Here is a 20,522-nt window from a genome sequence, read left to right on the forward strand (position 1 = left end):
GGGAGTCGGCGCCTGCGGATTTTGCAGAACAGCAGCGAGCTGGTCAGTGCGCTTGGCGCCTCAGGCATCCTTTGCACATGCTAGGTATACATACAACACGGAGGCAAGCATCACCAGCCGAGCCTGCAGGCGCACCCCGGCCACGAAATATACCAAGCGCCTGCGCCGGTGCAGGGCATCGCATTGCCAGGAAACGCTCGCGCTCAGCGCTCAGCGCACGCCTGCGACTGCGACTGCAACTGCGACTGCAACTGCGACTGTCCGCGAGGCCGAGCGGTGGTGACGTCTGGACGCTAGGCGCCGGGCTCCCGCTGGAACGCGAACGCGAACGCGGTTGTCAGGACACAAACAAGCGCCGGGTCAACCAACAAAACGCGTGGTGCTGTGGTGCGACTCCAGCGCAGCATCCACCCGCTGTCGCCAGCGCTCTTGCAGCGATCCCGTCCACTCATCTTTCGCACGGCCGCGCCGGCAGCCCTGGACAACGCGCTGCAGGCGCATCCCCCGGCCGGTGATCTTCTTACGTCATCCCCCGGCTAGGCGCGATCCGGCAAAAGGCAAACACTGTATGTACACCTTCCTCGCTCTCCGCCGCCGGCGCGACCTGGAAACGTGTTGTGCACTTCTGGAAGCCGCCATGGATACCCACGCCTACCGCAACTACTACGACTTCGCGTCTACCGCCTCCTCTCCCTCCCTCCGCGCCTTTGAGCCTCAGCCCCAGCCACCGCAATCCGCCATGGACGACCCCGGCAACGTCAAGGTTGTCGTGCGATGTCGCGCCTTCGTGCGCAGAGGTGAGTCCTCGTGTGCCACCACCACCACGCCCGCGCGTGCCCCCTGACAATGGACAGAGATCGAGCGTGGCGCCCAATGCCTCATTCGCATGGACCCAGCCACCCAGACCACGACCCTTCTGCCGCCCGCCGAAGCCACCGACCCCGCAAACTCGCGCGTCAACAGCCGCAAGGTCTACGACGAGAAGTCATACATCTTCGACAAGTCTTTCTGGTCCCACAATGAGTCGGATCCGCACTACGCCCACCAGGAAGACGTCTATAGCTCGTTCGGCGAGGAGTTTCTCGACCACAACTTCGATGGCTACCACACCTGCATCTTTGCCTACGGCCAGACTGGCTCCGGCAAGAGTTACACCATGATGGGCACACCCGAGCAGCCCGGTCTGATCCCGCGCACTTGCGAGGCTCTTTTCGACCGCATCAAAAACGAACCGAGCCCCAACACCACTTACAGCGTTCACGTGTCCTACTTTGAAGTTTACAACGAGCACGTTTGCGATCTGTTGGCCCATCGCACCAATCCGCCTGTCTACTTGAAAATCCGCGAGTCCCAGACCGATGGTGTTTATGTTCAGGGCCTGACCGACGCGGCTGTACGAAGCCATGCAGATGTTGAGCGTCTTATGAAGATTGGTGATCTTGTGAGTGCCCTAGGCCAACCACATCCCACGATGCATGATCTGATGTACTCCAGAACCGTACGACCGCTGCCACTAAGATGAACGACTCTTCGTCGCGCTCTCACGCCGTCTTCACCATCAATCTCAAGCAAATGCAACACTCGTTGCTCACTGATGAGACGATCGAGCGCTCGGCTCGCATGCGTCTTGTCGACCTGGCTGGATCTGAGCGTGCCAAGAGCACCGAGGCTACAGGACAGCGTCTGCTTGAGGGTGGTAAGATCAACAAGTCTCTTACAACCCTTGGCCGTGTGATTGCAGCTCTGGCTCAGAATGCTGGCAGCGGCTCCACATCTGACGGCCGCCCCCGCAGTGGCCATGGAAAAAAGCGCGAGATTGTTCCCTACCGCGACAGTGTCCTGACCTGGCTGTTGAAGGACTCTCTCGGTGGCAATAGTAAGACCGCCATGGTTGCTTGCGTCGCCCCCGCCGATTACGACGAGACTCTGTCGACTCTTCGTTATGCCGACCAAGCTAAGCGCATCCGCACTCGTGCTACCATCAACGAAGACTCCATGTCGTCTGCCGAGCGCGACGCCCAGATTTCCGCCATGGCCGAGCAAATTCGCCAACTGCAGACCTCGGTCAACGCCTCTACCCTACGCCGCCAACAGGCCGAGGCAGCGGAGTTGGAGGATTATCAGCGCCGGGTAGAAGTCATGCAGCGTCTCATGGAGGAGACCCGCCAGGTTTCCGAGGCCAAGATCAAGGCCTTGACTGCAGAGGTCGAGGAACTCCGTCCACTCAACCAAACTTTGCGTGCTGAGTCGGAAGCTTTGCGTCGCCATCTGGCTCTTGCATTGGGCGAGCTGAAGAACCCCATCGTGCTGCCACCTATCCAGGGTCTGGATCTGTACGGTGGACTGGAGGAAGAGGAGGAAAATGTCGCTCCTGAACACGAGAACAAGGAGAACGAGCCGAATGCGGGTAGGAAGCTCGTCGAGGAGGAAGATCAGCATGAACTGCTTGCTGCAGAGTTGCAGTCTCATGCGGATGAGTTCCTGAAGGATCTTGGTCTGTTCAGGCGGAAGGTCAACGATGACTTTACGCGTTTCGGCTCAAGAGCTCCGCTGGCAGACGTCGCGGTCAATTGAGGGGCTTTCGTCGGATGGAAGCGCTTGTAGAGAAGAAACTAACGATTGGATGAGCAACGAATACTTGGGTAAGGAGATGTCTTGGATGGGCGCTAAGCGATAACGACCGGTTATGATGAGTAGTGATTTCGGGCGTTGGTGGATAATAGCAGGTAGATGGGCTTTGGTGTGGCATAATTAGTGGAGGGCTGTGGCGCATCGCCACAGGCGATAGCAGCACGATGGTGATCCAAACCGACTGAAAGAGTTCCAAGCTGACGGTCAACTTGTCTCTGAAACCAGACTATTCTCACTGATTTTTAGCTCGACTCTGAAAGTTCATTACCATGTTGAATTGTACGTGCGTTCATCAATGCCGACTCAATCGTAGTTTCGGTCAATTCGGACACTACCGGAATCGACTAGAAGGTCTGACTCTCTGGCAAGCTTGCCTCCTCTTAGTCGAGCGGTATGGCCTCCATTGTTCGAACCTCTCTGAATGCAATAGATGACCTACAGGTGCCGGCATAAAATCCATTGTCTTCTACGGCGTAAACGAGTGCGCTGGCTATTCTTGCGGAATATTCAAGGGATACAGTAAGTTTTCCCAGACTCGAAATGCATTAGTCAATATAAGAAAGCTATGCAGGCTAGTCCAACGTCACCATGCACCTCAGTGCCGCCGAGGTGAACTACGGCAACACCTTTCCCTTGTCCAACGCAACCACCTCCGACGGCGGAAAAACTTGGCACATTAAACCCATAAAGGTTGTCAAGGACTGGCTCTAAGATGATCACTTCGTCTAGGAGTGCTCTTAAGCGGACTCGAGCTGTGATACCTCTCGAATGGTATTAAATGGCTTTCTACGGAAATGAAGAGACCGACGCTGCTCTAAGTCTATCCCACGTTTCGACGCCCATAATAATCCGGAAAACCCAACGTAGCCCAAAGACGCTTCAAGCACCTATCCTGCCATTCCGCACCGCCCGTACCGCGAGGATACCAGCGAAAAGAGCAAACGATGCTCCAGCCAGTACCAATTTGTTGTTTGCCGTTGCACTGCCGCCGCTCTCTTTCTCATCATCGTATGCCCACTCGTGCTCCACCCGAGGCAAATCCAGCGTTTTCAGAGTCAACCCACCCGTGATGAAGGAGCTGTAGAAATCCGTGGCCTTCGAATCCGACTGGAGCGGGACAATGTACTTGGAAAGGAGTTTGATACCCCAGGTATCCCAAGCAGCCACGTACTGAGCCTGCTGGCAGCGCTCAACCATATCCACAAGCCTAGGCACCCTCTCCGCCTCGACCGCCGCAAACACGCCGCGCACCACATCGAGCGGCCAGGCCGGCGCGGCCACGCCAGAAGACGCCTCCTCCAAAGCAGCAGCCAGCGCGTTGACGAGCCCGGCGCACGACTCGATGCAGCTGTTGCCGCCCTGGCCGACGAGCGGGTTGAACTTGTGGCTGGCGTCGCCGACGACGACGACGCGCCCGTAGTGCCACCGCCGCAGCACGTAGTGCGGCAGCGCCGTCACCGCGCTGCGCTCGAGCCTCGCCGCCACGTCGCGCAGCCGCACCCCGCCCTCCGCCACGACCGCGTCCCCCCCGCGCTCGAGCTCCGCCCGCCCCTCCGCGTCGGTGAAGCGCGGGATGGCGTCGATGCCGCACGAGTGCTGCGCTTGCGGCAGCTTCCAGAACCAGAAGAGGAAGACTTCGCGGTCTTTGCCGCCCATGCAGCCGGCGGTCGAGTGCGCGCGCGAGACGGCGATGACGTCGCCAGGTGCGATGCCGGGCGTGGGCTTGGCGAGGCCGAAGACGCACGCGTATTCGCATTTGATGTCTGTGGGAGGGGGGAAAGAGGAGGAGGTCTCTGTGAGCGCGCGGTGTGGCGAGAAGGAAGGGAGGGAGGGAGGGAGGGAGGGAGGGAGAGGGTTGTTTGTGATGGGTATTATACGCACTCTGCCTGTCCTCTTTCGGGATGGCCCCGGGGTCTTTCTCGTCGGCGTTCCTCCACATCTCCTTCCTCACGGTGCTGTGGACCCCGTCCGCCCCGACGACGATTTGGCCCTCGAACGTCGCCCCGTCGTCCGTGTGCACCAGGACCCTATCCTCGTAAGTCTCGATCCTCCGGACCCTCTTGTCGACGAGGATCCTCTCTTTCTCGGCGACATGGCCGTACAGCACGCGCAGCAGCTCGCAGCGCTCCATGAACTTGGGCGCGTAGCCGTGCCTCGCCTCCAGGATCGGCCCGCACGGCATCCGCGACAGCCGCCGCCCGGTCTCGCCGTCGCGGACGATGTGGGCCTTGGCGGACTGGGAGATGGCGCACACGTCCCGGTAGACGCCCAGCTGGTCGAGGATGCGGAGGCCGTTGGCGTAGAGGCCGATGCTGGCGCCGACGTTGGGCGTCACGCTCTGGTAGGCTTCGAGGAGGACGTAGTCGATCCGGAGGCGCTGGAGCATCAGCGCGAGCGTGAGCCCCGTGATGCCGCCGCCGACGATGATCACTTGGTGTTTGGATTCCGAGGCGGCCATCGTGTGCTGTTGGGGCTGTGGAGGGGGGGGAAGGGGTGAGGAGATGGCATTTTTGATAGGCGTGGGTTATGTTTTTATTATCTGGACGGTTCGGGGCCTGGAACCACCGGATTCCGGAGGGATGGCGCAATGGTTCGCTGAAGCAGGAGGTGGTCGGAATTGGTGTCTCACATCTTCGTTGCTTTGATGGTGATGTAGCCTTTGCTGGCCCTGTGCCTCTACATTGGATGCCTATCAGAGCAAGATAAGTATAGGCATTGGTTTGCCAATTGCCGGTAGCCGATAGCCGGGCAGCGAATACGCAAAAAGAAATGGGTCGCTTTATCAAAGCCCCTGCGCCAGCTCGAGTCATGCCGAGAGAGCTCCTTGTGCAGCGCAAGTAGAATGCGTAACCCTCGCCGTAAGAAAGTAGTCATCTAGACATTTGTCCTACATGGAAATGAACACTAAGCTAATGACCTACCAAGTTTCTTGCCATGGTCTGGCAGCGTCAAGGCGGGCGAGTCATCTGGGTTGTCCCCTGCCCAGTGTGCTCCTCGGCCGAACCTTGGCTATCTTTTGTTTCAGAAGTCTCGCAAGGCTTTCCTTCTCCTTTTTTTTTTTTTTTTTTTTTAGTCTTTTTGCTCGCAGATCTCAATTGTTCTAATAGAACTCTGTTTGCTATAGAGCCAAAGTACTAATGTTGCCCTTTCTCGATACTGCTTGAGAGCGTTCATTTGAGTTGTGGGAACTGAGGCCTTCCCAATTCTTTCTGCTTAGTCTCGAAGACGTGATATGCGTAGTATCTCTTCGTCGAGTTTGAGACGTGTGTCGTGAGAACAAGGTTGAGATCATTCCATCTGCGCGAGAATCTTGTAGATCGTGAAGTCGATTCAAAGCTGGGGAGGGTTTCCCGACCCCGACGCTGGCCATTTTACTGTACACAGCTCTCTGAGCCTGCAGTTCGCGACTCACAGTTGACAAGAGAAGCTTCAGATAACTGATCAAGTTTTGCCGGTACTAAACATTCATAAGTCTAAGAGATAACCCGAACAACGAACGGACTGCACATTTGGGCACCGACTCTGCGACAAGCCCCTCACGACGGATAAAACCCGCTCCCTCCTCACACCCCCGAGTCCTCCTCTTCAACCCCATTCGCAGACGCATACGTATCCCAAGCGGTGCAAGTATCCGACATGGTCGACGCGCTCATCACCGCCTCCATCTCGCTCGCGCGCTCCAGGAACTGCATCGCCAGACCCTCGGACGTATGCCAGCCGATGTGGCAATGCATGAGCCTACGCATACAAGTCAGCAAGAGGCAAGTCGAAAGGGAAGTGGAGGAGGTGGGGGACAACTGACCAAGCACCGGGGTTGTCGGTGTAGAACGAGATGACAATGTAGCCGCTGGCGGGCAAGGTTGCAACGTCTCTACGCGGCGGGTTGGCCGTGTTGAGCGTCACCGATTCCGAGTATGTGCCTGTGCCGGCCGCCAGGATCCAGAAGTCGTGACCTGTGGGAGGGAAAAGAGGCATCAGTCAAGGCCATTTTGCCGGGGGAAAGGGGAAAAGAAGACACTTTGGGATCCATCCCGGAGGGGGGGAAGGAAGGGAGATTCTTACCGTGCAGATGGAACGGATGCGGCACACCCTGCGCCGTCTCGATGACAAAGTACACCCACTCGTTCGCAGCAGTCAGCTCGACGATGTGGTCGTTGTCGGTCCAATCCGTCTTGCCGTTGTACACGGACATGGTCGTCGGACTGCCCCACTCGACGGCCATGGTCTTGGCACTGATGTACCACTTGAACAGGTTGTTCAGCACGCCGACGGTAACGGGCATGTCGGTGCTGTCCGACGCGACCATTGACGACGTGGGATTCTGCACCAGCGCCGGGACGAGCGACGCGTACGGCTCGTCGACGCACTCGTCGACGAAGTCCGTGTACGCGGCGGTGGTGGGTTCGGCGGTGCTGCTGCTGTCGTAGCGGAGGATGGCGCGGATGTTGTCGACGTTTGCGTTGGACGAGCAGGCCGCCTGCGGGATGGCGCGGATCCAGTAGTCCTTCTCCTCTTGGTCCGCGGTGATGACGACGTCGTAGCGCTGGCCCATGTTGATGTCAAGGTACTCGGTCTGGTACGGCTCGATGGGGACGAAGTCCATGGCGATGACGGTGAGGGTGTGGTTGTCGATCATGAACTTGAAGTGCGTGTCGATGGCCGTGTTGACGAGCCGCAGACGGTACGAGCTTCCGGACGTCACGCTCGTTTCCCAGCGGGAGCCGAGGATGTTCCCTGAATCGTTGTAGACATTGAGACCGTTAATCAGGGCGTTGTCGAGATCCGGAGGGCCTTGGGTTTGTGCGTATTGGTACAACTCATCCGACGTCCGATGTGACCAGTCACTAAGCAACACCGGGCCCATGTCCTCGTCGTAGTTGGCAGAAGCTGGCCCATGAATGACCATAGGGCCAAAAACCCCGTTCCAGGCTTGGAGCGAAAAATGAGAGTGATACCCTGATGCCGTCAGTTATGGTTCGAGCAGTCTTCATCACCGGTGCGGTCTTACAGCTGGAACCATATGAGGTTGCGCGCCAAGTATAAGTCATGGAGTCTCCCGGCTAAACTAATAGTCAGCATTGGATTCTTGCAACACTTCATCTGACTGGGGTCGGCATACCGCAATAGGACATTGAGTAATACTTGGGACACCGTCCATCCAATTCGTCCAATTCTGACGGATGCCATGCCAATGGATGCCAGTCCCATTATTCTGCATGCTGTTCATGACATGTACAACTAGGAACGGCGTCAGCAAAACGACGATAATTTTGACTTTTTTGCTTTAAAAAAAAAGGAGGAAAAAGCAGTCAAAACTTACTGACGGTATCTCCCCAATTTGCCTCAATGGTTGGACCGGGAATAGACCCATTCACTGCCAAAGCCATGCGCTCAACGCCATCGGGTGATACAGTCGTGTTGGTAATGTCAAACCAGTACTACAAAGGTCAGTTTTGATGCTTCCTAACAGATCTTGACAGAAGAGGGAGTTTTACTTCGACAGTCACCCCCGTATCTGGGACTTCAGAGTACCAGTCGGTTTGGATGTCGTAGTCGCACCAGGTAGATCTGTCACTTGCAGTATTGCCGGTGCAAACAGACGCCGCTGCAGAAGACGTTGACGAGGCAGCTTGCGGAGCCGCGAGCGCTCCGGCGAAGAGCAAATTCCAGAAGAACGGTGCCCGCATCTTCAGCGTATGGCTCGATGGTCAGGGAGAGGCGAAGCAGGTGATTAGTAGATCTTAACGAAAGACGTAGATCCCTATGGCTCTCCTTGCGTGGTAGGCAAAGGGAAGGGAGGGGAGAGAGGCCGTGTCGGAGGAAGCTCCCTCAGCAGAGTGGGCATGAAGTTAAATACTCCCACCGCAAGGAACTAGAAGAAGTATCAAGGTAGAACGGACGGTGGAGAATGGAGAAGCGATGCTACTCGACCATCGCCAAAGTCCAACACCTCACGACGCGTCCTTTGCTGCCGCAGTAGCCAAGAAAGGATGCTCCTCCTTCGTTTCCGAACCCCCGGCAGGTCGACGGCAGCGGAAGCGGAAGCGTAAGCTGGTGAAGGAGACTAAGCGGACAAGCCATCGCTTTGCCGTACGCCTTAGCGTCTCTGGATGACACGAAACCTACAGTCCACAGCTGTGTCCAAGATCCATGTGGAAGGTGGCAACGTCAGCGATGCAGGTAGGAGTGGTGGCCTTGTGGGATTCCCCACTTGCAATTATCGCCAGTACCATGGTTAGCACACGAGAAGGTGAGAAAGCAACCTCTCAGGGCGTTGAAGATGTCTACGGCTCGGTTAGAGTCCATGGGGGCCACACCTCGGCGAAGTCAGTCGGACCCGAGTCTGTTAAGGCAACCCAGTTTAGGGTTTGGTTTGGTCGGGATCCGCCTATTGCACTGTTTCAATAATTTTCTGCATATTTGCGTCAAGGGTGCAGGAAGCTGGCCGAAGCAGCCACGATGGCGCATGGCCATAAGAGCCACAAATTAAATTTCCGGCTCGGGTAGAAGGCTGACAGCACCACACCGCACGTGGGGGGGTTTTGATAGTAGATACGGCTGAGATGTGGGTACGCGGTAAATACGAAAACAATGGTTTTTCGAAGTATGCTATCAATCTCTTGAGTGGGACTTTAGGATGGAGCTTACGAATCCATATCCTAAAACAGAAACATGAGACTCCAAAGCGAGATTTAATTACTGCCAGAGTGGTGTCCCATTGGCAGAAACTCGCACACAAAGGTTGCCGAATCGATGCGATAGCGTACCGGAGCGCCGGTTTGAGCAGTGGAGACCTCATGCAGCCAAGTAAACTGCTATCTATACCTACCTAGACGATGTTACAATTGTCCTCGGGGATTCCTTCAGGGGGGGCCAGTGATGATCCACCGGGACGGTGACACTGGGTCGAAGAGCCCATCCAGAAGGCTAGAGCTCGCATTGAATCCGAAGTCTCCGAAGGTGTTGAGGAGTCTGGTCCCGATGCGTACGAACGAACGTGCTTAGCCGCTGCCTCAACCCGGGTGGCTGGCTACCACCTGAAGCTTTGCTACACGCGGTTATGTCTCACCACTCTTAGGATATTAGGATAATCCAAGTCGATAGAGCTCGTGCAAATCGCCAAGTATGGTGGCTTGACAGGATCATGCACCCACTCTCAGCCATAGGAGTAACCCGGCATCATGGACACAAACCCTTCTTCGAAGCGAGCCGAGACGTGTCTGTGGGAACCCATCCGGCCTCGAGTGCATGTGGTGGCTGAGCTTGTAGGATTCACGAGAGACGGCCTGCTGACGGTAAGGCAAGACGTGCTGGGAGAAGCGAGAACGCGCTTTGCTCTCCTAATTCGGGTTGGATGAGCGGCGAGGACGCGTCTCCAGGCCGGGCGGGAGGCGAAACCCCACCACATTGCTCATGGCTCGGACGGCGAGATAGGCGAGACGACGCTCCCGCGCGCGGGTGCGGGTACTGCAAGGCTGACCTTGCCTATATCGAGGTCAGACCAAAAGCTATATTTCCCCGATGCCAAGAGGTGGCCCGGCTGCAGTCACTCTCCTGGCCTCTACTCCGCTGGGAGCCTCAGCGGCGGGAGAGATGCGTTCTTGGCGCGCGGGAGAGGCTTGTTGATTGGAGCCGGTACCTTAACAGCTCGAGCTTAGTTGCCGAAAGTTACTGTTTTGGGAACCATGGACGCGCGTCATCCTCATTAACGCCTCACCGCTCACCGCAGGAACGTCAGCAGAATCCACCAACCGCCGCCTGCTCGCCTAGCCGTTTCGATTCCCTGCATACCACTACATCTTTTCCTCTGGCGTTTGTGGCGACCAAGGCAGTCTTGGGTCGAGAGGAATGGTCGTGCCGCCGCCCTGCAACCCGCTTCTGGACCGCCGAAATGAAACGGAAGCCACGTCGACCCTGTCGTGAGACCACACCTGCATGGCTCGAGCTAGCGAAACCGTGCCGATAAGACTGCTGCGCCGTAGATTGTGCACTTTTGCCTGATGATGCTAACCGAGTTGACCGGGGCTTCCTCCGTCCGTTTGTGGCACATGGATAAACGCCTGAAGGAAATGCTCGCAACGTCAGTCTCCAACGGCCGCTACAAATATCTGATGTCGCCGCGAGGAAGCCGACGTTGTGTTTCTTGGCTGCGAATCCGCCTGGTCTCGTCTCGCAATTCAACGTCTCCATCGTTGAACCAATGATGCTTTCTCTTCTTTTCACAGCCACCGTGCTGCTTCTTGTCCGCTTCTCGAGTGCCGCTGTCATCAAGCCCAGAGCCGATTCCTTCAAGCTCTATGCGTATGGTTCCGACATTCCGGAAGGCTTGAGTGTCTTCATTGCAGACGGTTCGCCTCCTCAAGTGGTGCTTGGAAGACTTGCTGACGATATCCACAGGCGTAGCCTATGCGGGGACAGATGTTCCTGCGGACGCAACAAGCATTGCGAACATTACATGTAAGTCCAGTATTCCAGTCCAGTGCAGACGACTGTCTGACTGCTGCTCAGTGTCGACCGAGGATAGCACCAGCGGAACCTGGACCGTCACTACCGACAGTGGCGATTCTTTCGCATGGGGCATCACCAATTCCGGCGGCGACCTGGAGACGGTCGGCATCGTGAACTCCACGACGACCATGACTACATCAGGATTTGGTCTATACGGAGCATGGGCGTACCATCTCTCTGATGCAGGAGAGATCCAAATGAACTATCGCGCCGTTCCCACCGGCACCGAAGGTCTCTATGCCATCAAATGGGCGGCAGCTTCTACCACGGTTGATGACAGTGCCCTGTTGATCAATCTGAGGACTGCGTCGCCCGTGCCCATTTCGGACAAGAACTAGCATCCTATCACACCCTGATCTTAAGAGTTGGATGCAATGATCAGTTGATGGATTTGATGGCGGTTTTTCAGTTGGTAACATGTAGGAGTAGTGGTTCATCTTGAAATGAACTTTTGGTTATGGTGATATTGTCAGACTGTGTTTTTCAGATTGCGTTAGTGCAATATTCTCTTCAGCAATCAATAAATGATTTGTGGCTTGCTTGAGTAGCCTACTCTTTCTTTCTTTCTATGAGATTCTCTGCTTAGGTGATGCGCCGGAAGAGCTGAAAAAGGCAAACAGCAGTATCAGTGGCTGCTTACCGCGTGGCATTAGAAAAACCGACCCCTTCGCCACTTCGATTTCCTGCGCGGTGAACGGTGAACTGGCACACCGTCCCGCTCGAAGATCGTCTTATTGGTGAATTGGCGTTCGCGCTTGATATGTCCTGTAGCCGTCATGATCATAGCAAAGGTTTAATCCGCAGTAAGGTGAGTGTTGTCTCGAACATGGTTTTCCAGATATCTCCACAATCACAGCGCGGCAATGCGAAAGTAGTTTGAGGTGTAACAAGGATGACTTTTCCAGCTATCTTTTCAAGACGAAATCCCGGGTATCAATCCTAATTTACTCCTCGTCCTCGTCGACATCGTCGTTGACGACGTTGAAGAAGCGGAGCTCGTAGACACCCTTGGAGGTGGAGACGACGCGGAGCCAGTCACGGAGCTGCTGCTTCTTGAGGAACTTCTTGGTCCTGCAATGTCATTGCATCAGCGATTGTTCCTGCACGCGACTGTCCGCCCCAACTTACAGGTACTTGAGGTAGCGACCAGAGAACTCCTGGTGGGCGATGACCTCGATCTTGCCGTCACCCTGCTGGGAGATCTGGACGGTGTCGCCGAGGTTGCCGGTGCGGCCATCAACCTTGATGCGGTCGTGGAGGAACTTCTCGAAGGCGGCGATGTCGAAGATCTTGTCGCTCACGGGCTGCGAGGCGTTGATGATGAACTGCGGCAGGCATTAGATTGCGCACGCGCGAGAGGAGGAGGGGAAGACGGCGGTCGTACCTTCTTGGTGACCTTGGCCTTCTTGGGGCCGGCACGCTTCTGTAATGCACACTTAGCCTACTGCTCTCAAAAGCCGAGCCTCGCTCAGGAGATCGGCGGGCAGCAAAGCAGTGAACGTACAACGGGAGCCATTTTTGACGTGGGGGTGGGGAGTTGCGAAGTGCGCAAAGAAATGGGTATCCTGCGCTACGGCGGTGGTTGAAGATGTCGCGAGGTGAGGAAGAGACTTCGCGCTTCCGGCTTGGAGGGGAGAATTCGCGACAGTGCCGCAGCTCGGTTAGCGCAACATACTGGGCCTAGCGCCCCAGCGATTCAACAAGCGTGCATCACATTCACTCTGCGAGTCATTCAGCCTTATAACTTTCCTTCCACACACCTCAAATGACGCAACGCAAGCTCACTCTCCTGTCGTACGTGATGGCGTGTCGTGCGCAAAGCATGCAATTCGGTCGCGCTCCAGCTTTCCGCGCTCCGTGCCCTCCGCACCGGAGCAGCATGTCACTTGGAAGGCCTTGAGACGGCTTGGTTGACACTGAAAGATCACAGTTGATTGGGAACTTGAACCACGGCTAAGGAGTTATGGGGACCGCCCAGGCCTCCGAGAGGGCTTTCAATGCCCTCTCGTTGAACTCCTGCCCACCCTTGAGGATACCATCCAAGTGGACAACAGTGTGGGGAACCCCAGGTATCCGCCAAACGTCGGCCTTTGAGCCAGCCTCGTTCATTTTCCTACCATACGCTTCGCCCTCGTCTCTCAATGGGTCCATTTCAGCCGTCACAATCAGTGCTGGAGCGAGCTTGGACAGGTCCGGGTTCTTGATAGGCGAGACTTCCCAGTCCTGCACTTCGTCAGCTCTCTTCTATCGTCCTCCTGCGAGCCTGCAGTCGAAAGTCACTTACATCATCATACTTCGCTGGCCGGGGGTTCCCCAGCCAAGCTTTTTGGAAGTAGCTCATACGCTCTCCTGGAAGAACCACAACATCCCACATCTCTCTATAACTCTCGTACGGACATTTCGGATCGAGCTCGGCTGTCGGCGTAAACACAGCCACCAGGTCGGTGACGGGCACCTGCAGCAGCTGGAAGGCCAAAGGGATGCCATTATCGCGGCACCTGAACGCCACGACAGCAGCAAGGTGGCCGCCGGCAGACGCTCCGCCCACAGCAAGCTTCTCCAGATCCACCCCGAATTCATCAGCCTTTGCCCTCATCCACTGGAAAGCGTCCCAGCAGTCTTCCACCTGAGTCGGATGCGGATACTCGGGCGCCAGCCTGTAGTCGACGTCGAAAGCGACGCAACCCAGGCTGTGCACCAGCCTCTTGCAAAACTCGTGGTCCTTCGCAAGCCCGCCGCCAAAGACCCAGCCGCCGCCGTGGAAGTTCATGTAAGCCGGCTTCTTGTTGTTGGACCTACCGCCGCCGTCCACAGGCTCGAACATGCGGATTGTGATCTCGCCGCCGCCCTTTACCGGGCATTTCTGCTCCGAGATCTTGACGCGGGATGTGGGGAAGTGCGCGCGACCGTAGGAAATGGCGTACTTGGCCGGGTTTGCCCGGACCCACTCGATGGGTATCTGGTGGGTGTGCAGCCTCCCCAGTTGGTATTTGTTATGGTGTTGGACAAAGGCCGGGTCGAAACGGTCAACCAGATGGGCCGGAATGGCGTTCAGCATCGGAAGCTCGACATCTTCCGGCGGTGGGTAAGTGTCGGCGTTGGCCATGATGACGGATATAGGGATAGTTTCTCCCTTAGCTCAAGATGTCTTTCGTTCGCAGGCGAGTCCACGGAAGCAGACGCTCGTCCAGTTATTTATAATGCAGTCTCACTTTCCTGAAGTTGATAGGCACGTCAGAGGTGGGGGTGAAGCTCCGATATCGTTACCCCAGCCCATTGCGGATCCCCTCTCCGCCCCACGCTTGTTCTCCCGTGTCAATGTACTACCTCACGGAACCTCAATTCCCGAGAAGAGCGATATGCCACGAAAAGCTATTCTTTGTATCAAAGAGAGCATCACACTCCCTGGATGTTCACTGTCACGGCTGCATCCTCTTACGAATTTTCGCATGTAAAGAACCCCTCACGCTAAGCATCGGCTACAGCAACCCTTGACCCGAGAAGCCGTTTTTATACATTCAACGCTGCGGCTCATTTCCAGAATTGCCGAGGTCGCATCACAGCAGGTGGCGAAGGAACTGAGTGCAGCTCCTGAGTAGCGGAGTCTTTACCGAAATGGTGCCACTTGCTGGTAGATTGTGCATCTGTGTACCCGGTAAACTGTACGATCCTTCTCGGTGCCTCATGTACGCACCCTGGCGAATCGCAAATGAGTACATGAATGCGACGTATATAATGAGAGCAGGTTGGAATATCAATGACACCTGCATCGCGATTCCCGAGTGAAGTGGATAAGGATTGGAAGGATATGATTATGCATTAACTAAGCTAACAATTTCGGCAAGGATTCGTCCAAGCCAGGTCACTATCCACGGTACAAGACAGATGTGGAGACAAGAGAACAGGCGTCAAGCTGCCTGCATATCATCGAAGAATCCTCAACTGCGATCAGTACGCCCACACTGGCGGATTGACGCCCGTGTAGTGATGACTGCCCAAGCCCAGCATGGGAGTGCAGTCGGTGCGATTGAAATTTGGGGTCACGGCGTAAGCAGAGAAGTGGTCCGGGGAGTCCAGGTAGGGGCAGGACACGACGCCTCCAACATCCGCAGGAGCGTCAGGAGCATGGAAGGTGTAATAGCCCATGGGGGTATCGCAGTTGTAGCGAGGATCGTCAAGGGGGCAGTTGGGCATGGGAGCAGGATCAGTGTCGTTGGCGGATGGTAGAGTGTTGTAAACCCAGCCTTGGTAGCTGGGGTAGGCGTCTGAGGGGATGTAGTGCGAGTGCTGGACGGTGATGTGAATGCTACCGTCGGCGCTGACGTAAAGGTCCTGGCCGCCGGGTACCATGGAAGACTGGCTGGGTTAGCTTGATACAAGTAACGACGTGGCAGCTCATGGAGTGAGTAGAGCCTACAGGTGTCAATCCGCCCCAGTAAACAGTTTCAGTGCCATTGGGGCAGCTGTCGCCAACAATTGTGGGACAGTACTGGGCGACTTGCTCGCCGAAAAGGCTTCCACCATTTTGTGCTTTGGCGCCGTTCAGATTGGTATTATCGGGAGCATATGCAGTGAGCGTGATGGGAAGGTTGACAGTTTGTCGAGATTCCAACACGAGGGGATTGGTTGGGAGAGCGAGAGTCGGGGAAAGAAGGCTGAGGGTGCCGAACAGAATCTGAGAAGCGGAAACCATTGTGGCCATAAAGTGGATGCTGGGAAGCGATAGTAACGATTGAAACGCGGCTTGATGAAGCTGCCTGTGCTGTAGCTGTGAGGCTCGAGGGTTGGATGCAGATGAAAGCAAGGGATCACGCTCTGTCTTTATAGCGTAGGCACGGTAGGAGGCACGGTAGGCGGCACGTAGGAAGCGGGAGGTGCGGGGCGCAGCTCATCCGCGAGAGTGCCAACGCGAGAGGGTTGCAGTTGCTCCGAGAGGCAGCAGGACACCAGAATCAATGATGAAGGATACGACGAGTGAAGGCGCATGGGCTCCCGACGCGGTGGGATGATGGGTCAGCGGCCACGAAAACCTGACAGGGTTGTGGCACACACAGCTGTCTTGGGATGCCTGCTGCGAATCTGCAAAGAAGGGTTGCACATGGGGATAAGCTGTTGCCGTAAAGCCTTAGGCCGGGGGCGATCTGTGCTATTATTAGCAAGGGAGATGCCACGCCAGCTCTTAAAGTTGTCCGATGCAGGATTAGCTGAACAGACCTTGAGGTTGCAGTCTGTCACACGCCTGTCCATCGACCAAATACGAGGCTGTAACGGCCAGTCTGTCGACGGGGCGAGCAAGGGCCCGATTCGGGACAAGAATCGATGGAAACGGTTCCCAGTCGAAAGATGGCGGCGACCGTGGATGGGTCAGGCCTACAGCTCAGGGTAACACCGTCATCGGAGCTTGACGCAAAATCCCGAGGAATGTTCTTGGTGTCCGCGATGGCGAGGGCGCATGCCGAGTGTTTCATCCATTGGTGTCGCGCGGAGGGCTGAAGACATCGGAAGCGGCGGCGATTGGAGAGGGGAAAGAGCGCACGAGGGCAAAGGCAGGAGCAGCGTCAAGCAGCGGGGGGCGGCTGCCGTTGCCAGTTCCCGACGTCATGGGCGGGCCGGTCCACCTCCCGACGTGGACCTCCGCATGACCACAACACACCGACCGACGTCCATCGGCTGTCCTCCTCCCGTCATCAAAATGGACGCCCTCCCCGACGAGCTGAAGCTGCACGTCATCTCGTACCTCGACTGTGCTCCTCCGTCCGACGCCCACTTCTTTGACGAGCCCGATCCCCATGCTCTCACCTCGTTCCGTGACCGCTCCCTCAAGGCCCTGTCTCTCGTTTCACCCCGATGGCGCCGTATCATCAAGCCCCTGCTCTTCCACCATCTCGTCTTCAACCTGCACATCCTTGACGACCAACACAATGAGTGGATCCCAAGCCTCGCCCCAGAGTTGCCGCGCATCCGCTCCTTTCTGGCCAAATTCGACCGCCGCCATCACGTGAAGAGCTTGGTTGTCTGCGCCCACGGTGAAATCTACGGTTCGCTGAGGGCCGATATCGCCTCCGTCTCCACTGACTTCTGGTCTGTTGTTTTCGACCGCATCGAACCTGCTTCGATTAAAATCGTCGCCCCGCCTGCCGCTCTGGCCCGTCTCGCCGGCTGTGGTGGCTGCTTCCAACATAGCTGGGCCTTCGAGCAGAGCTATCACGTCCTTGAGCTACGTCAGAACGTTGACCTTGCTGAACACGCTTGTGCCCATCCCTTCGGTGCCACCGACAACCTGATGGCCAGGCGCCGTTGGTGCCATATTGGCTACAACGAAGGCTCCTCGCTTTGCGCCTATAACTTGTACGAGTATCAGCACTACCGTTCCCCGTGCGTCTTGAAGCTCCTTCTCGAACGAGCGAGCTGGGAATCTAGCGCCGCCACCTCGCTCACTTACGTCGCAATCTTTCCCACAACCGAAAATGTTACCCGTTGGGCCAAACACTTGGCTCTCTTACCCGCTCAGTGCTGCCTCACTTTTCAGCTGGCCCCGGAGCCGACTAGCACCATCCTGCACGAGCCCCACCGAATGAAACGAGCTCAGCCTGCAGACCTCTGGACCGAGCTGGACCGGACCTACAAAATCTTGGCCGGCTTCCTCGTATTGTACAACCGCCGACGCAATATCCGTCTATCCGTAAAGAGCCGGGACTACAGGTGGGAATCTCTGGTCGAAACCTTGGATGATAGAATACATTTTGGTCACCTGAAAAGAAATGGTTGGGCCAAAGCTGGTGACTCAGAATGGGTGCCATTGGAGCTGGAAAAGCATCAGTCACTGTGACGGCGCATGGCGGATGTCGCGTGTAAGAACTGGTCTCAATTGGACACTCGCCCTGAAATTCTCTAAACTCTGTCGGATATCTCTCTATTCTGCCGTACTCTTCTGGAGCTCAAAAAACAAGGTGCAAAGTTGATATCCCCGATCAGATTCCTCTGTAGAGTTATGACTGCGACAAGGAACCAAATCAGGACAACGATCACCGCCATAACCTGGTTTGTGTGTTAGCGCAGCACCTTTGCAACAAGCAGGGCAGCTACTCACGGTCCCAAGAACGTCAAAGAAGGCGGACGGAAACTCGACTCCCAGTTGCAGCGTTGCCAGAACATAAACACCAGTTGGGAAGGTGAATCCCCACCACCCCATGTTGAAGGGGAACCTGGAGCGAGTCACTGAAGCAACAGCGAAGACCAACCAGACGAGACCGAATCCCCAAAGAATTATCGCCGTGCCGAAACCGACAACGTAAAAGACGCCACCTGCCAGCGGGTGGATGGAGCCGGTCTAGTCTGTCGTCAGCTACTGCCTATGGAAGAGTGGCCATTTTTCGCAAACTTGCCTCGGGAAACAACTCCAACGCCATTTTACCCAAGTTCATTATGGTGAAACTGGCCTGACCGAGCGGGCCAACGGGTATGAAGACAGTAATAATGACTTCCCGCGGAGGCAGTTTGTGCATCGTCAAGCGATGTAGATAGATGCCCAGAGTCACGACAGCCATGGGGAAGCCGATGCCCCACAGAACGTAGCTGACCATCAAGGTCCAAAGGGCGTGCTGTTGGTTCGTGCTTGCCAACATGGACGCTATAGTTGCTCCGTTTGAAGCTGTTACGATTGGAGTAGCCGCAGGAAGCAGCCATACCGCCGTCATCGAGGGCAGGTCCACTTGGTGCACGTGCATACTGGTTTTTGCGTCAGTATGATGCTTCACGGAACAGAAAGATGCAACTTACAGCAAGAAGGGCAGTCCACAAGAGCAGGCTACCGCCATCACCACATCAATCCACCACAAAGCCCAAGCAAGATCGGAAGCCCATTTGCCCCAGCCTGCATTTTCGATACACACGAAGACAAACATGTTGATGACGGTGGTCAAGCCCATTGGACAACAGCCCAGGAAAAGCGATTGGACGGGATGTCGCAACATCATTCCCAATGTTTCCGGATACAGCGTATACCGCAAGATTGCAAGAATGGAGATGACAACGAACATGAAAACATCAAGGACAAATATTATCGTGTACAGCACAGTAACGGTCTGGTTCTGGTAGGGGAGAGCGTGCAAGATCAAAGCGGCCATGCCGGTGGCCATGGTCATGGAATACTGCGGAGTTTGAGTCATTTTTGCATTCACAGAAGGTCAAAGAGCGTTGTGGGCGCAGCATTGGGAAGGAAGAGCATGGAAACTGATCAGAGACGTTTGCTGGGGGGTGGACTTACCCATGAAGGTGTGAAGTTGTGCACCATACTCATCCACCAAGAACCCTCGCTCTCCCCGGGCTGCTCAAGCACCGAATCTCTAGAGTCGGACGACGCCGCCGACGGCTTCTCAGAAATCTCGGGCGTGACGGCATTGAAGGGCTGTAATATCCCCACGGCCTGACTGCCATTGCCGTGTGGGCACACCTCCATGGGGATCCTGTCGATCTGGGGATCGATGCCGGGGTCACTGGATCCTGGCGAGTGCATCATCCATGGAGGCTTGGGACATAGCGTTGCTTGAGAGTCATTGATCTCTTTGGTAGATGCCTGCACGGGATGAAGCCATGGTGGCCCCATCCGCACGGGATCGCACGAGGCTGCTGTGGGATGCATTTACAAGTCGGCGGGGTAGGGACAGGCCAAGACAAGGATGACGACGGAGGCGGGAGGGGCGAATGGAACCGACTAGTGACGTATCCGGGAAGGTTGAACTTCGATGGACAGACGGTTTTGTTGAAAATCGTCTGACTGTCAGAAGGGAAGGGCTGACAACTGGGTATGAGTCGAAAGATAGGCGCACGCGGGCCGGACGTTGGAAGGGGGGAAAAATTTATCTGGCCTCTGGAACAGTCAACACAGACCCGCTTTGCCCGGCAGGAGCCACAAGACTCATCGCCAGAACACGGGCATACATGACATCGCTTTTCTGCTTCTAGAGGCAAAGACTATGCGCGCGCGCGCATTTCTCCGGCAGACCCCGCCCCGCCGTCGTTTGCTTCCGGATCCTGCATCTTTTCCCCTTCCTTCCAAGGACGACCACGAAAAGCATCGCCTGCCTGAGTCATCCACTGGGCCATCCGTTGTTTGGGAGTCCACTTTTTGGGCCCAATTGCGCCCTCAGCTCCGAGCGTTTGCCGATCATGCCGACGACGCCGCCGCTTACCAGAAACCAATCCAGCCCAACCGCTAACGACGCCACCGATCACGCCTGCCGACATCTCATCGACGAGCTGCATTTGTCATATGCTGCTGGTTGCGACGCATGATAGCAAAACGAAGAGAAGGCTTGCGGAATTGAGGGTGCCTGGCAAGAAACTCCAAGAGTTCATCAAAGGGAAGAGGAGAGATCAACTCG

At 56.1% G+C, this 20,522-nt stretch overlaps 9 protein-coding genes across 9 annotated transcripts; 3 read left to right on the forward strand and 6 right to left on the reverse strand.

Moving 5' to 3' along the window:
• Positions 1-568: 568 nt before the first annotated feature.
• Positions 569-2,574, forward strand: BKCO1_5700012 (kinesin family protein; the record flags this gene model as incomplete). Its single annotated transcript, XM_020277449.1, has 3 exons — positions 569-797; positions 855-1,441; positions 1,495-2,574. 3 exons carry the CDS (start codon positions 569-571, stop codon positions 2,572-2,574), a joined length of 1,896 nt encoding a protein of 631 aa, XP_020126968.1.
• A 936-nt stretch (positions 2,575-3,510) lies between these two features.
• BKCO1_5700013 (monooxygenase fad-binding protein) lies at positions 3,511-5,089 on the reverse strand (the record flags this gene model as incomplete). Its single annotated transcript, XM_020277450.1, has 2 exons — positions 3,511-4,394; positions 4,513-5,089. The coding sequence occupies 2 exons, from the start codon at positions 5,087-5,089 to the stop codon at positions 3,511-3,513; spliced, it is 1,461 nt and encodes a 486-aa protein (XP_020126969.1).
• Positions 5,090-6,194: 1,105 nt separating this feature from the next.
• On the reverse strand, positions 6,195-8,318 carry BKCO1_5700014 (multicopper oxidase; the record flags this gene model as incomplete). The annotated part of the gene is made up of 7 exons (XM_020277451.1): positions 6,195-6,369; positions 6,434-6,584; positions 6,694-7,587; positions 7,640-7,691; positions 7,751-7,869; positions 7,952-8,069; positions 8,127-8,318. 7 exons carry the CDS (start codon positions 8,316-8,318, stop codon positions 6,195-6,197), a joined length of 1,701 nt encoding a protein of 566 aa, XP_020126970.1.
• A 2,516-nt stretch (positions 8,319-10,834) lies between these two features.
• On the forward strand, positions 10,835-11,477 carry BKCO1_5700015 (acyl-synthetase; the record flags this gene model as incomplete). The annotated part of the gene is made up of 3 exons (XM_020277452.1): positions 10,835-10,979; positions 11,029-11,088; positions 11,140-11,477. The coding sequence occupies 3 exons, from the start codon at positions 10,835-10,837 to the stop codon at positions 11,475-11,477; spliced, it is 543 nt and encodes a 180-aa protein (XP_020126971.1).
• A 606-nt stretch (positions 11,478-12,083) lies between these two features.
• On the reverse strand, positions 12,084-12,655 carry BKCO1_5700016 (60s ribosomal protein l22; the record flags this gene model as incomplete). Its single annotated transcript, XM_020277453.1, has 4 exons — positions 12,084-12,210; positions 12,268-12,464; positions 12,524-12,562; positions 12,644-12,655. 4 exons carry the CDS (start codon positions 12,653-12,655, stop codon positions 12,084-12,086), a joined length of 375 nt encoding a protein of 124 aa, XP_020126972.1.
• A 437-nt stretch (positions 12,656-13,092) lies between these two features.
• Positions 13,093-14,245, reverse strand: BKCO1_5700017 (esterase; the record flags this gene model as incomplete). Its single annotated transcript, XM_020277454.1, has 2 exons — positions 13,093-13,362; positions 13,424-14,245. 2 exons carry the CDS (start codon positions 14,243-14,245, stop codon positions 13,093-13,095), a joined length of 1,092 nt encoding a protein of 363 aa, XP_020126973.1.
• Positions 14,246-15,087: 842 nt separating this feature from the next.
• Positions 15,088-15,832, reverse strand: BKCO1_5700018 (uncharacterized protein; the record flags this gene model as incomplete). The annotated part of the gene is made up of 2 exons (XM_020277455.1): positions 15,088-15,495; positions 15,557-15,832. 2 exons carry the CDS (start codon positions 15,830-15,832, stop codon positions 15,088-15,090), a joined length of 684 nt encoding a protein of 227 aa, XP_020126964.1.
• Positions 15,833-16,831: 999 nt separating this feature from the next.
• Positions 16,832-17,968, forward strand: BKCO1_5700019 (f-box domain-containing protein; the record flags this gene model as incomplete). The annotated part of the gene is made up of 1 exon (XM_020277456.1): positions 16,832-17,968. The coding sequence occupies one exon, from the start codon at positions 16,832-16,834 to the stop codon at positions 17,966-17,968; it is 1,137 nt and encodes a 378-aa protein (XP_020126965.1).
• Positions 17,969-18,030: 62 nt separating this feature from the next.
• Positions 18,031-19,744, reverse strand: BKCO1_5700020 (c4-dicarboxylate transporter malic acid transport protein; the record flags this gene model as incomplete). The annotated part of the gene is made up of 5 exons (XM_020277458.1): positions 18,031-18,177; positions 18,230-18,469; positions 18,525-18,867; positions 18,919-19,289; positions 19,406-19,744. 5 exons carry the CDS (start codon positions 19,742-19,744, stop codon positions 18,031-18,033), a joined length of 1,440 nt encoding a protein of 479 aa, XP_020126929.1.
• Between the last annotated feature and the right edge of the window lie 778 nt (positions 19,745-20,522).

This window comes from Diplodia corticola (assembly GCF_001883845.1).
Source record: "Diplodia corticola strain CBS 112549 chromosome Unknown scaffold57, whole genome shotgun sequence".
Lineage (NCBI taxonomy): Eukaryota > Fungi > Ascomycota > Dothideomycetes > Botryosphaeriales > Botryosphaeriaceae > Diplodia > Diplodia corticola.